Source organism: Hyalella azteca, unplaced genomic scaffold (assembly GCF_000764305.2).
Source record: "Hyalella azteca isolate HAZT.00-mixed unplaced genomic scaffold, Hazt_2.0.2 contig15178, whole genome shotgun sequence".
NCBI lineage: Eukaryota > Metazoa > Arthropoda > Malacostraca > Amphipoda > Hyalellidae > Hyalella > Hyalella azteca.
In genome coordinates this window covers 1,727-16,714 of record NW_025945038.1, presented here as the reverse complement: position 1 = coordinate 16,714, position 14,988 = coordinate 1,727, and the positions used below count along the sequence as shown (strand labels likewise).

Sequence of the window (14,988 nt, the reverse complement as noted above, 5' to 3'; positions counted from 1 at the left end):
CTGGGGTGGTGTGGACGTAGAGCACTGGCCAGGAACTGCGAGCAGAGTAGAGAGAGGTGTTCGGCCACGGGTAAGACCTCAGCTTCGCTGTGTAGGTGGGANGAGGTTTGCCTGGCTTTGGGATGGCAATGATTGTGGCTGACTTCCAGATGGCAGGGATGTTGGCCTTGGCAAGGAACAGGTTGAAAAGTTTGGTGAGGTACTGGATGCCTCTGGGACCCAGATGATGGAGGTGGAGGGTGGTGAGGGAGTCCGGGCCGGTGGCGGTGGAGGTACCCGAGCTCCAAACTGCCTGTCTTGTTTGATCCGGAGTGAAGGCGGGGGGTGTGTCGGAGAGAGGATTGCGGCGCTTGATGCCTCTGTAGGTGGACCTGCAGGAGGGGTCGCGTTGGTGGTGGGGAACCAGCGTAAATTGGCGGCAGAATGAAGTGGCTATAATGTGGTCCGCGGTGGCATGAGAGTTGTTGAACGAAATGGGTTGGTTGGGGGCTTGACTAGCTGATTTGCCGGAGAGGGAGCGCAGGAGCGACCAGACCAGCTACATCATCCGGTAGCCTCATCAGCGTTTGACCAGAGGCATCATGAGGAAGCTTGACAGCGGTTCTTTTTAGTCACATTATGCAGATTCGGCTCACCGGGCAATTTTTCAAAAGAGGCTACTAATTAGAAGCCAAACACCGTAAATGGCCTATCTGCACCTGATTCACCTAAAATCCGAATCCATTGCCACCGGGGGCGACCTCAATTGGAACGAAAACTTTGACTGGATTAACGATATATACACTTAATAAGGAATGATATATACACTTAATGATGAAATGAATGATATATATACACCTAATGATGAAATAAATGATCCAATGCCACGTCGACAACCCAGTTCCTCTGCAACACCTACAGGGACGGTTAGTGGGGAAGAGAGGGTTAGTGGGGAATGTAGGGTGAGTGGTGTTCTCCGCCCCACACCGGGACGGGGATATGTAGCCACCCCGCGGGGCGCCGCCTTCCACTTGTGAGGTGGATGTGATGGTGTAATGTTGGTCAGGTGTTAGCTTAGCGTTCCCTGAGTGCCCTAACTTAGCGTTCAATGAGCGCCTTAACTTAGCGTTCACTGATTGCCTTAACTTAGTGTCCCTGAGTGCCCTAACTTAGCGTTCCCTGAGTGCCTCAACTTAGCGTTCTCTGAGTGCCCGAACTTAGCGTTCACTGAGTGCCAGAACTTAGCGTTCCTTGAGTGCCCTCACTTAGCAATCAAATAAACTTCAACAAAGCGCTAATATCGTAAATATCTTCGGTATAAAAGGTAAAAATTTTAACGATCAAAATCACGAAATTCATAATTTTTGGCCACTCATTCTCATAAAAGTGAGTGTTCCAACGCAGGACTGGATAAGACTGAGCGTTCCAGCGCAGGACTGGATAAGACTGAGCGTTCCAACGCAGGACTGGATAAGAGTGAGCGTTCCAGCGCAGGACTAGATAAGACTGAGCGTTCCAGCGCAGGCCTGGATAAGAGTAAGCGTTCCAACGCAAGACTGGATGAGAGTGAACGTTCCAACGCTTTGTTCCAACGCTGTTGCTTTTTGGCCGTGAGACGTAACGGACGTGCGGTGTTGTTTTACTCGGTTTTTCCCCTAGCCTGGGAAGCGGGCGGCAGAATTAGGCCTAACTTGTGCTCCCTCGCCTCTACGCAAGCCTTGTTTACTCCCGCCTACCTCACTGCTGCGCAACATAGTACCCCAACCTCTAACCGCAACTTTGCCTTTCCCCTCTCCCATTTAAATGCTTCGATTAAGAGGCATTTAACTTTTAAGAAACGCGTTTGCTGGTGATATCTTCTGGGCAAGTGCGATTGGGAGAATAAAGGAATGAACTGTAATTATTCTCACCCCTAAGATCTGTCACAAATTTTCAACATTTGGAAGCAAAAACCAACGCGGATCCAAAAGTGGGAGAGACTGTCAATACTACCATCCGGTCTTGTGATGGAATATTATTAAAAATGTAGATTGCAAACGAGATAACTGTCGGTTTCATCACCTCAGACTCAACCTGCAGAAGAGAGGTAACGCCGAAGAGAGGCGGGACTCTGATGCTTCCTTCCCGGATCACCGGATAGATTATACTGCCAAACTTATAACATCAGAAAAAATGACATAGTTAAAAAATTCTGGGAAGGGCGAATCTATCGTAATCAAAGGAAAAACAGGGCGGTTCAATTAATTACCGCACCGGCCACCGCAACCTACCAGAGTGAGGAATGACAAAGAGGACTCGATATCAGTCACAGTAATTTTTTAGGCCTACATAGGCAAGTAGATCATATTAAACAACAAATGCAGCAGCTGTTGGCATTGCAAGCAGAAATCGCAACAACGAATGCAACCGCTGCTGAGCCAGAGACCCCTGGCAGTGCAGTTTTTCAGCAATTAAGAACACAAGGAAAGGAAGAATCTGGCATCATGATAGCCAACATCGCGGGGCTCTTCCCAAAAAGAAAACGCCTCGTGGTTGGCTTAATTAAAGAAATTGCTGATACAGAAGGAATAATCATGCTTGCCTTAACCGAGTCACATCTAAGGGAGGATATACAAGATGGAGAAATCGAAATGAAAGGCTTTAAACATTACCGAGCCGACCGAAAAGAAGGGAGGAAAAAATGGAGGCGTTATAGTCTACCTCAGAAACTCCCTCGCGGCCAAAACAGTTTCCCTGCATTTAGGCTCCAATGGAGATGTGGAACATGTTATACTACACATCTCCTATCTCCAACTGTGCATAGCCATCGTATACCGACCGCCTGACTGCCCACATGAAAAATTCAATGAAACTCTCGAGAGAATAGAAACAGAGGTGGCCAAATTGGGTGAAACTTCCCCAAATATTGTGGTTGCGGGAAATATTAACCTGACACGCATACGATGGCCACACTTGCTTAGGACGGCACAGAGATCAGGACTGAAACCAGGCAACACATCTACTTCGATTCGCTAGGGAGCACTTGCTAATCTCAACAGGTGCTGAGAGAAACAAGGGAACACAATATCCTGGATCTATTCTTCACCAGCAATGAAGAACTGGTTGCTGATATCCGTGTTGAGGAGACCGCACTGTCAGGCCATCGACTAGTGGTGGTCGAGACAACAATTGGGAGGGGAAACCAGCCCAGGCCTACACCTCGAGAGGGGCTGGCTGAGCTACATTTTCATCATCGAAAAACAGTCTGCGAGACCATTGGGAACAAACTCCTCGAAATCGACTGGAGATCCAAGTTCCTGGAGCTAAATACCGAAAGAGTGTAACAAGCTGTGTGATGTACTACTGCAGGTATGCGCGTGTCGCACGCCTGGAAAAACTACCTCCACACGGCACATAATTCCAAGGGACAGACCCTCATGAGAAAACGAGCGAGCTTGAACAACCAGATAACGGCCGCCACCAGTAATACGGAGAGGCTGAGAATGGAACATCTAAAAGAGAAAATTTAGGACACTGAACAACAGTTGCAGGACTCACACGAGGCTAAGCAAAAAGTTACGGAGGCTCAAGCGGTGTCTGTCATTGGGGGAATCCCAAATATCTCTACATATATACCCAGTCAAAGGACAAAATCAGAGCCTCAGTGTGGCTTCTGAAAAATAGCGATGTCCGTATTGGAGACGACCAGGGGTCATACTTTCAAAATTTGCTAAGTGAACTAAGTGAAGTACTTCCTCTCTATTTTCATGTCCATGATTGGTGGATTTTGCTAGAAAGGCCGTCAATGATTGGCTGATGAACTTACGATCTCTTAACTTGTTTTGAAAGTATATGCCAGGGCATGTGCGAACTGCTAAGAGCACAGTATGAATAAGTACTCAGCAAACCCAGATACTCAAGACAGGAGAACGAAATTGGAGTCATTCAAGAACCACCAGCACCAGGGGGCAGGTGCTGATGAACAATGAGTTGGAAACTCCGGATCTAGAGAGTAGTATCGAAGAATTATCGACTTATTCGGCTACCGGGCCAGGTGGGGTCCTTGCAGTGTTACTGAAAAAATGTGTCAGTGCACTAAAGCTCCCTCTGACTGCTCTGGAAAAGAACATTGAGCGAAGGGAACGTTCCTAGTGATCTAAAATTAGGGCTAATAACGACAATCAACGAAGGACATGCGAGAGACTTTGTCTATTTTTTCTTTACAAAAGAAAAGTCTTTTTATCTATAGAACTAATTTAAAACGATTATCGAGTTTCAAAGATGGTGAGGAAGATGACTCAGTTATGACTCTTAGAATTGAAAATTCTACCAAGCTGTGCTGATGAGCTCTTTTTCGATACTACTAATAATTTCATGTATCATAAATTATATTCATACTGATATCTTGAATAATAATCATAGTCCCGTGTCTCCCCAGGTTGGGAAGGTCAGTATGGCCAAACTCCTTCCTCTGATTCTCGCCGGAATTTTGACCACGTTGCTCCATGAAGCCCAGGTCATTAAAATTAACTCTGGTAAAATTAGGAGTATTAATTTAATTAGACCTTTCTTTGAATATGGTTAACATTAGACTTTTTTATACAGCTAGGGGACAAAACAAACCCACATGCTACAAATTGCTTGTGAAATGTCAAGTAGACAAATCATGAGTTGCTAATATCTGTGATAGCTAATACTGAATGAATTAACCCTTATCCCACCCACAGGCGAGCCTGCCTCCAGGCCCTGCTGTTGAAGTGAGTAGAAACAACCATCACACGCTTCTAATATAACTGAAATTTGTGAACCTATTTTTGCATTTGGATTTTATGAAAATTTAAGCTATAATTCCCATGCATTCATGAAATGTAGGCTTTGCTGTGCCACCAAAAGTTTGTTTGTGAGCAACTGGCTCAAGTTCTCAACTGTGTCCTGTCACCAACATCAATATTCTGGTATATATTCACCATTTTAATGATTACAGGTGCTTGTGACCCCCAAAGGCCCCATGTCATCTTGCAAGAAAAGCAAAATGTCGGTCGTGTTCCAGTCCATCAAGTCCAAAAAGGGGATCGTGTATAGCCGCACATACACTCACCAGGAGATGTTGAAATGCTTCGGAAGCCCCCAGCCGAACGCGGCCACCTTCGTGGACTGCGTCAACGCTGCCGCCGTGGCCGGTGAGTTGGTTACAGCCGGCGGTTGCCACCGCTTAAGCTGCCATTTACTATGTATTAATGGAATGCAATAATAACTGTCCAATGCTCCTATGAAACAACATTTTACTAACCGCCGCAATGTTTGCAGGACACTCCACACTGTACTTTGATGGTGCCACCTGTTCCACCTACAACGTAACTGTGCCGAGTCATGCATGCGCCGACCAGAAGGCAGCAGTAGCAAACTACATAGCCATCTACCAGGCCAACCCACCTCTATTCAAGCCAAATTTCGGTGGGTGCTATGGTTTCGGTTCCATCCCACCTCTGGTCGAGCCCAATTTCGGTGGGTGCGATGAATTAGTTCAACCCACCTCTGATAAAGGCCAGTTACGGTGGGTGGGATGGCTTGTGTGGGTGGGGTTCTGAACATTGCAGTTGCAGGTCTTGATGCTACGTTGTCTTTTTCTAAGGCCAACCCCGTGTGACCATTGATTGTGCCTAGTGACAAGTCTAGTCTCTTGAAGGCCTCCAGAGCGTAAGACTCCCACTCTTGTTATCTCCATAATCATGACGTAAAACAGCCTTGGTCCCGCTATGGAAATGAATAGCTTCCGCAAACTGAGCTCAGAAACTAACAATTTTGTCGGATGGAGTGTTGTACACAGTGTCTTCTCTCATTGTGATATTTTGACACCTTGAAGATTTCGTTTCCTCGCATGAAGATTCGTTTGACATAGCTCCTAATGCCCGCACTGCGCAAACCGTAAACGGGGTCCACAGTTGGCAGCAGTAATCAAGGAGAAGTATCACAAGAGATTTGAAGAGCGTGATCATCAGTCCGGTTCTTTTGTTCCGAACGTCCACATTACCTTTGCCTGCTTCTTGCAGTTTTTGCTCCTAAACGTCACCAAACGTGACATTAGTACTCTTCCTCACTGCACAGTCGTGAAAAAATTTGTTCTCCCCAATTTCTGTGCCGTCCGGGGCCAAGTAGCTGAGTTTTATCCCGACTCTTCCGCTGCTTCACATTAAGGGTGAATTTTGCATTAGTTTGCAGTCATGTATTGCATACAGGTTTTCTTGCAAACTCTCGCAAGTCATCTTTCCCACTTTTGGTCCAGTCCAGTTACAGCCAGTTACGGTGGGTACTTTAATTTCGAAGACTGGATAGCAATGTAAAAAATCCCATTTTTCTAGTTAATTAAGGGAAGGTATGAAGAGACTCTTCTAAATAAACGCGTTTCTTTCTATTTTCAACAGGAAGTTTCAAATTGTTTACGGTGGCTGCGACCCTGAAGGCGAGTACGAATAACGACTTCGACGTGACGTGGACTACAGATGATGGTGGCTGCAACTACCCCGGCTTCTTCGTCAGCTTCTCCGGCCAGGAGAAGTACGTCGAAACCACTTCGTCCCAGACGACGATAGAGAACATCCCAGAGTGCAGCAACACAGATGTCATCGTCTCCTTCGGTCTCCCCACCGGAGAGAAGTTCGGTACCACCGCCCAGACTACCATTCCGGGTATGGTACTACAAATGATAGTTGATCTACACAATATTCACAATACCATCGAATACGGGAAATTGAGTACTATGTAGCTTTGGTTAGGACTATGTAGCTTTGTTTTGGGCTATGTTGCTTGGTTTTGGACTATACAGTTTTGGGTTTTGACTACGTAATTATGTTTTGGACTATGTAGTTTAGGTTCGGACTATGTAGCTTTGTTCGGACTAAGTAGCTTCATGGAAGATTCATATTGGAATAACACGAAACAATTTAGTTCAAAACGCGAACATATATATTAATTTTTGTTTTATATAAAGCCTATGGCAAAGTGTTGACGGTGGCTGCTACCCTGACGGCGGGTACGAACAACAGCTTCGACGTGACGTGGACTGCAGACGATGTTGGCTGCAAATATCCCGGCTTCATCGTTAGCTTCTCCGGCCAGGAGAATTACGTCGAAGGCACTTTGTTCAAAACGACGATTGAGAACATCCCAAGATGCGGAATAGTCTTCAGCGTCTCCTTCGGTCAATCTACCGGAGAGAAGTTCGGTACCACCGCCACGGTGGCGACTACCAAGCCAGGTACCACAAATGATGGTAGATCTACTCAACATTTTCTCATCGAATACTGGAAATTCAATACTATGTAACTTTGGTTCGAACTATGTTGCTCTAATTCAGACTAAGTAGTTTTGGATCGGACGGTGCAGCTTTGTTTTAGAAAAGATTCATATTAGATAAACACGAGGTGATTCAGTTCAACATGTGAACATAAAATTTTTTTTTCATATAAAGCCACAAATTTTTCCATAATGTTTTCATCTGATTTGATTGAATTAGTATTTATCTCATATGTACACAGGAGTTCAAGCTCAGAAATATAAATGGGTCAAGTATTAGAATATTATTGTGTTTTGATACTTAAGAATAACATGACACAATAATGTTCTAATACTGACCCACTTTCTGACCGTTGCACTGATACTCTGGGTCAGGATTACCCACACAAGGCTAATGTTAATGTTACCACTAAGTTGTCTTCTATTGAACAGAACCTCAAGGGAGTTGGCCGTTCAATGTGGTGCCGGGATTCACAATGGAAGCCAACTTATTCCCGAACAAAACGATCATCGTATCTTACGACGTAAGGCCGTATATATATCTTTATTTACTTATTCTTTCAATGACTTTGCTCTATGGAAATAAATTATTCATATGTACAGAATAAGAATTTAGAATAATAGAATAATTTAGAATAGAAGAAAATAGAATTTTTCATTATACAAAAGCTTCAGATCCAATAGCTTACCTACAACCTTAAAAGTGCTTGTACATGGGGACAGTAGTGGCGGCCAGTACAACACGGGGACAGTAGTGGCGGCCAGTACAACACGGGGACAGTAGTGGCGGCCAGCACAACACGAGGACAGTAGTGGCGGCCAGTACAACACGGGGACAGTAGTGGCGGCCAGTACAACACGGGGACAGTAGTGGNGTTTGTACAACTGTAAGGAAGTTGTGAATCCAACTTAACAGGCGTTCTCCTACCCCCAACAGCCTCAGCTTTCTGAAAAGCACCCCATGATCAACTTTATCGAAAGCTTTAGCAAAGTCTAGGTAAACTACGTCCACGCCAGCTCCCTCCTCCAGCTGGGCCACAAGTTAGTGATGGTGCTCCAGTAACTGTGACAAATTGGAACGATTACGCCGGAAACCTTGTTGTCCATTATTATACAGGTCAGCCTCTTCCATATACTGGACAAGCCTCCTGGCCACTACCTTCTCGAATACCTTGATCACATGTGAGGTCAAGGTCACAGGCCTGTAATTTTGGTGTCTGTCTCTCGGACCTCCTTTGTGGATTGGCGTTATCAGTCCCATTTCGAGGCCCTCACGAATAATTCCCTCCGTCATCGAGGCTTTCCAGAGTATTGAGAGCGGAGCCTTCAGAGCTCCAACACACTTCTTCAACAGCACTGTCGAAATTCCATCGGGCCCTGTCGCTGAAAACGTCGCCACTTCTTTGATACTTATTTCCATGTCTTTTGGTCCAAACTCAATGTTCTCCAACCCTCTTCCGCCTGGCAACTCCTGGAGAACTTCAATTTCAATCTCCTCCCTTGAATAGCGGGGGTTACTGAACACTGAATCAAACTGCGGTCCCAGTAACTCACACATGCCATGGTCATCTCCGACAATGAATTCATTATCGTTAAGAGGGCCTACTGGCGTCCTTATTTTAGCCTCAGGCTGAGCGTATTTAAAAAAATACTTGGGTCTCTCTTTGATGACCTCAACCACTCGCTCTTCCACGACTTGTTCTTCCATCCTGTGCGAGTCCAACAGCCTGATTTCGCTTTCCTTGTGCAAATCTACTAGACTGTCTCCTCATATCACTAGTGGATTTAGCCATTTGCTTATTTAATCGCTTGCGTTTTCTCATAAGGATTCGTCGGTCTCCCGGAATGCTGCGGACTTTAGGGCCTGTTTTTCTCGGGGTGCATCGGTTTTTTTTTCTGGAATTGAACGCCGAAGCAATGTACAACAAGCTGTGCGGAGTATTACTGCAGGTATGCGTGTGTCACACGCCGGGAAAAACGACCCCCAAACGCCATATAATTCCGAGGGACAGACGGATCCTCATGAGAAAACTAGCGAGATTGAATAATCGGATAACGGCCGCCTCCAGGAATATGGAGAGGCGGAGGTTGGAACGTCTAAAGAAGAAAATTAAGGAAACTGAACGACAGTTGCAGGACTCACACCAGGCTGAGCAACAAATTGTGGAGGTGCAAGCGGTGTCTGCCATTCGAGAGAATCCTAAATATTTCTACAAATGTGCCCAGTCAAAGGCCAAAATCAGAGCCTCAGTGGGTCCTCTGAAAAATAACGATGTTCTTGTTGGAGACGACCAGGGCATGTGCGAACTTCTGGGAGCGCAATTTGAAATACTATTCAGCAAACCCCGATACTCATGACAGGAGAACGAAATTGGCAAGAGGTAGACGAAAGATGGGGCGGATCTGGCGTACGTTCAGAACAAGAGAAGCAAAACCGATGATCACACTCTTCAGAGCCCTTGTAATACCAATTCTTGAATACTGCTGCCAGCTCTGGACCCCGTTCACACTCGGTGTAGTGCGGCAACTGGAAGGTGTCCAGCGAGCCTTCACTTCCAGGATCAGAAGGATGGAAGAGTTGAACTACTGAGAGAGGTTGAGGCACCTGGGTCTGTACTTACTGCAGAGGAGACGGGAGAGGTATGTCATTCTGTACACATGGAAAATGATAACCGGAATGGTGCCAAACTTCGAAAGCGAGACCTTCAGGATTGAGACATATCGCAACGAGATTAGGGGGAGACAGTGCAAGATCCCCACCTATACGTAACAGATCCTCAGTCAGATTTCAATCCCTGCGGGAAGGATCACTTTCCGTGGCAGGGCCAAGGATGTTCAACGTCCTGCCAAAGAATCTAAGAGAGGGGGAGTTCACCCTGGAGACCTTCAAGAGGCAATTGGAAGTTTTCCTGGGCACAATCCCGGATCGACCTCCCCTGCAACACTACCAGCGGCGAGAAGCAAGCAACAGCATCGGCCAAGCAACAGCAAGCTAACAGCATCGTGCTTGGACCGATCCTCTTCCTCATCCACATTGCCGACATAGACTCGGAACTCACCCACGCATCTACATCATCATTTGCGGACGATACAAGAGTGCTGATGAAGATCACAGATGACCTAGACTGCGAGAGATTACAGGATGATCTATCGATTGAGCCCTAGTGAACAATATGTAATTCAACGGCACCAAGTTCGAAGTAATGAGATACAGAGTCCGCACAGAGATCGGGATGCCACATCGCTACTTGGCATCAGATGGCACAGAAATTGAGGAGAAGCAACTAGTTCGAGATCTCGGAGTGTTGATGAGTACTGAAGCCACGTTCGATGCCCATATCGAGGAAATAGTCGAGCGCAGCCGGCAACGGAGGGGGTGGATATGGCTGACATTTCGAACGAGAGAAGCAGCACCAATGATTACACTCTTCAGAGCCCTCGTGCTCCCCAATCTTGAGTATTGCTGCTAACTTTGGTCGGCACTCAAGGCGGGTGCGGTGCGGAAACTGGAGGCAGTGCAGCGGACCTTCACGTACAGGATCAGCGGCATGAGGGAGCTGAACCTGATCTACTGGGGAAGGCTGAAACTCCTGGAACTGTACTCACTGGAGAGAAGAAGAGAAAGGTATATCATACTGTACACTTGGAAGATGATAAACGGACTGGCTCCCAACTTCGAGAGTGAGACCTCCAAAATAATGACATATTACAACGAAAGAAGGGGGAGACTGTGCAGGATTCCCCCATTTAATAACCGAGCCGCGGTCAGAGTACAGACTCTTCGTGAGGGATCACTGTCCGTGGTAGGACCGAGGCTCTTTAATGTCTTACCAAAAGCGCTGAGAGGAGGGGAGTTTACTCTTGCAACATTCAAGAGACAACTGGACAAGTGGTTGAGAAAGATCCCGAATTGTCCAGTATAATGGGAAACCACCCTCAGCAAGTGACAATTAAGCAACAGCATCTTGCATCAAGTGGCCCAAAGGGAGGGCAAATAGACGGAACACGTCCAACGTTACATCCGACGACGACTCGGGGACGGAGGACGACGAAGGCGGCGCATCAGCGTGACCGTGGACTACGACGTCCTAAAACTCATCATAAGGTCATAAGGTCATCGTGCATCAGGTGGCCCAAATGAGGGCGGATGAACGATAATCAGAGGCGGCGATCCCTCGTGGCCTGGGACTGCTATGTCCCAAACAAGTACCAAGATTACCAAGTACAAGTACCAAGCTTGGAACGCTGGGCTCACAGACCGCGCTGTTGGCTCGGCAGGCAGTCGTAAATGCCTTCGCTTCAAGCACACTTGCTGCTTCCCTCTCTTACTACAACTCAACACTCTTATTTGTTTCAGTGATATAATGTAAACACCTGACATTCAATGTATATACTTCATTGCTTCCCATATTGAATGCTATAATTTCATTCCACGGATCTGTTTTTTTTTGGTCTTGTCTATTTTATATATAAAAGAGTAATTTTCTGAACACTCTCACACTAAGCAAATTATTCTCTTTTTTTCTTTTATACTTACTTCCCTTATTTCCCGTCAAAACACTGAATTACATTACTTGGGCCCAGTCTGTACAATTAATTAACAACAGCTGGTCATCAAAGAAAAATAATCGTCAACGATTTACTTCAGTGAGAGCCACCCGCGACACGTCCTATCCCGACGAAGCCTAGTAGGGAAGTCCACATGCACCCACTTTCCACACCCACTATCCACACCCACTGTCCACACTCACTGTCCACACCCACTGTCCACACCCACTGTCCACACACATTGTCCACACCAACTCTTTACCACCACCTTCTCTAACTCAGCAAGCTTTGACCCTACAGGCTTCACCTGGATGCGGTAGCTTCACCAAGTTCAACATTAGGTTTGGCATTAAATACACGGACGAAACGCGCACTGGTCCGGATCTTGACTTCCCCATATCGGAACCAAAAGGCACCATCGAGATCGGAACTGTGGCTGTGCCTGATATTTGTCTGACTTCCTCGCTCTCTGTCACGTACATCCAGGTGACGGACGGCGGAGAGGTCTCGGATACCTATGAGTTAGAATGTAAGAACCCTAATTATAGCATTATCATAGGTCCAAATAGTCAGTATTCATCATCAATTATGATTCTGTTTTGATAACCCAACTAGAAATGGGAGTCTGAAAAATTGAACTCTGGGTATTACTCTACTTCACATCCGTGGACTAGTGTAATTCCAAGCATTTCAGGTACAATATTAGGTACGAATTATGCTAGTTACAGTGTTAGACAATATATGCAAACTTATACCATATTGCGTACAATATTTGGCTCATATTCAGACAACATTTTTCCCGAAGTGGTGCTAGCGGCTTGAGTTTCAAACCTGCAACTTAGTTGGAACTGAGTTATAATTCATATAATTCCTTCAACAGTACTCCTCTACGACCCTCTCATAAAGGATGTCATTCTTTTACAGTACCTCTCAACGAACTCGGGAAAATAAGCCTGTACCCCTACGAGCAAGTTGAGTCCGATATCGTCGTCTCCTGGCCTACTGACCTGACACCTTACGACGTCTGTGGCGTCCTCCCCGGGACCACACTGACATTCAAGAGACAGGACAATGGCAACACTTTCACGGCGCCAATATCTGATGGCCGCATTACATTAACCAACGTGGGATTTGATGAAAAAGCAAAATTTGATGTGGAGGTTGATAGCTTAGGCATCAATCTGGTGGCCGTCTCCGTAAGTTAAAGGAGTCAACAGAGCAACTCGGTTTCCTTGCTCTTAAATTAAGTAACAGCAAAGAATAGGGAGAAATGAAATATTCAAAGTAGTTAGACATAGAGGTAGATCTGAGACAGGTTGATCAAGGGTAGCCTTCTATGGATAACTCATTCATTTGGTCTTATTAATTGCTAAATGAAGGTTTCCTCTTTCGTCCAGTCCTCCTGACAACACATGTTAACGTCCAGTCCTCCTGACAACACATGTTACCGTCCAGTCCTCCTGAAAACACGCGTTAACGTCCAGTCCTCCTGACGCACATGTCCTCACGACAACACATGTTAACGTCCAGTCTAAACGACAACACGTTCAAAACATTCAAACCCAAGAAGTAACCAAGTTGTTCTGATGATTTGGCGATTCCTTTAAACACCTTAGTTTTTTCTGCATCTTTCTCTTCACTAATACCTGTGTACATGGTCTTCCAGTGCAATAGCACCTTTTTACAAATGTACTCATTAATTGTACAGTTTTGATGACTCAGGCTGGTCATAGTCTGTTGTTAAATTTTTGGTTCGTTTACAGATCTCTGCAGGTCGTTGAGCGGTTCACTGCTGTCGTTCAAGGGCGGTTCTCCGCAGCGGTTCGTTACGAACTACACCCAATGGAACCCTGCATGTCAAGCCCATTACAGTTTCGCGTCAGGAACTGTAAGCAGAAGTGAACCGGCCGGATTTAATAAATATTATTGGTGAAGCACTGATGTTTTATTAACAATCACATAGGGAGATTAAAGGTAGATCATAGGTAGTTGGGTGCCAAACACACACCTATGTGGTATTATGCTGCCACATCGCCGATGCAGTGGTGGCACGTTCTGCTTATGCTCCACCAATAGCCTGCCAGCCTGCCGAGTACAACTCTACCCTGGAAAAAATTTTTTACCAATATTTGTCAACATTTGTTCAAAAACTGCGCAGTCTTGTGCCATGGATGACAGATGTAATCATTCTCCATTAAAAATTCAAAATCTTGAGATACAAGCCCACGCATCTTAGTCAGGATATGTTCCTGAATCTGAAATATTCGCTTAATCCTGAAAGTGAAACAGTGACATGAATGTAATGGCGTGGCCGTAAACGGAGGCGCAGCCATAGGCTTGAGATTCATCCATTAAATTAGCCCTAGAGCCAACGTCCAGCCTCAGCATGTAATAACTACACTCAGTTTCAGAGCCGAAAGACGCAGACCACTAACACCGTAATCTTGATTATAATACACTGTTTAAAGCCAATATTTAGGCCAGGGTGTATTATCTTCAGCTTCAGTCAATATTTAAGCATGTTCGCTCATACACATGCAGTTCTGCAGCCAGCCTAGCCCCTTCTGGCCTAACCTACACATTACACAAGTTACCTTGCCTCTCCATTCTCATACAGCCAATGACCGGCCTCGTCTGCTTACTTGCCCCCATCTTTTGCCATACAGCAGCCAATGACGTCTATTAGGTCCGTTCATGTTGGTTTGAAGGAGTATAACGTTAGTAGGTCAGACCAGAAGCGGTTAGGCAAGAGTAGGAGGAGGCTGGGTGCAAAACTGTTGTCTTGCGAGCGAGCATGCTTAAGTTTTGGTTGCGTACTTACTGCTCTATTTCTTCAAGCACTAAATTTCACAGGCTACACTGCCCTCTACAACGGAAAAATAAGCGAGATTTCGTCCAAATAGCTATGTATTTTTTACGCTAGTGTGATTAGAAAAGAACGTACAGTACCAGTGGTACGTGCAGAAACTGTGCCACTATTTGGACAACATGAACCACTCATTTTGTGAGTGTATCTTGCTTACCCACGGAAAGGAATATGAAATTGATTGTTGATTTGGGCTGTCCTCTAGAATTCTCCTGAAACTGCAGCCATTGCCTGAAATTGCGGCAGTAGCATGAAACTGCACCCGTGACTTGAAACTGCAGCCGCGGCCCGAAACGGAAGTGGTGGCCCAAAAATGCAGGTGG

General features: G+C 45.8%; 1 protein-coding gene across 1 annotated transcript; it reads left to right on the top strand.

The window, feature by feature from the left end:
• Positions 1-4,396: 4,396 nt before the first annotated feature.
• On the top strand, positions 4,397-13,733 carry LOC108664375. The gene is made up of 10 exons (XM_018150955.2): positions 4,397-4,474; positions 4,686-4,715; positions 4,943-5,138; positions 5,266-5,412; positions 6,381-6,644; positions 6,947-7,213; positions 7,684-7,775; positions 12,100-12,328; positions 12,724-12,995; positions 13,563-13,733. The coding sequence occupies exons 1-10, from the start codon at positions 4,412-4,414 to the stop codon at positions 13,578-13,580; spliced, it is 1,578 nt and encodes a 525-aa protein (XP_018006444.1). The 5' UTR covers positions 4,397-4,411; the 3' UTR covers positions 13,581-13,733.
• Positions 13,734-14,988: the final 1,255 nt, after the last annotated feature.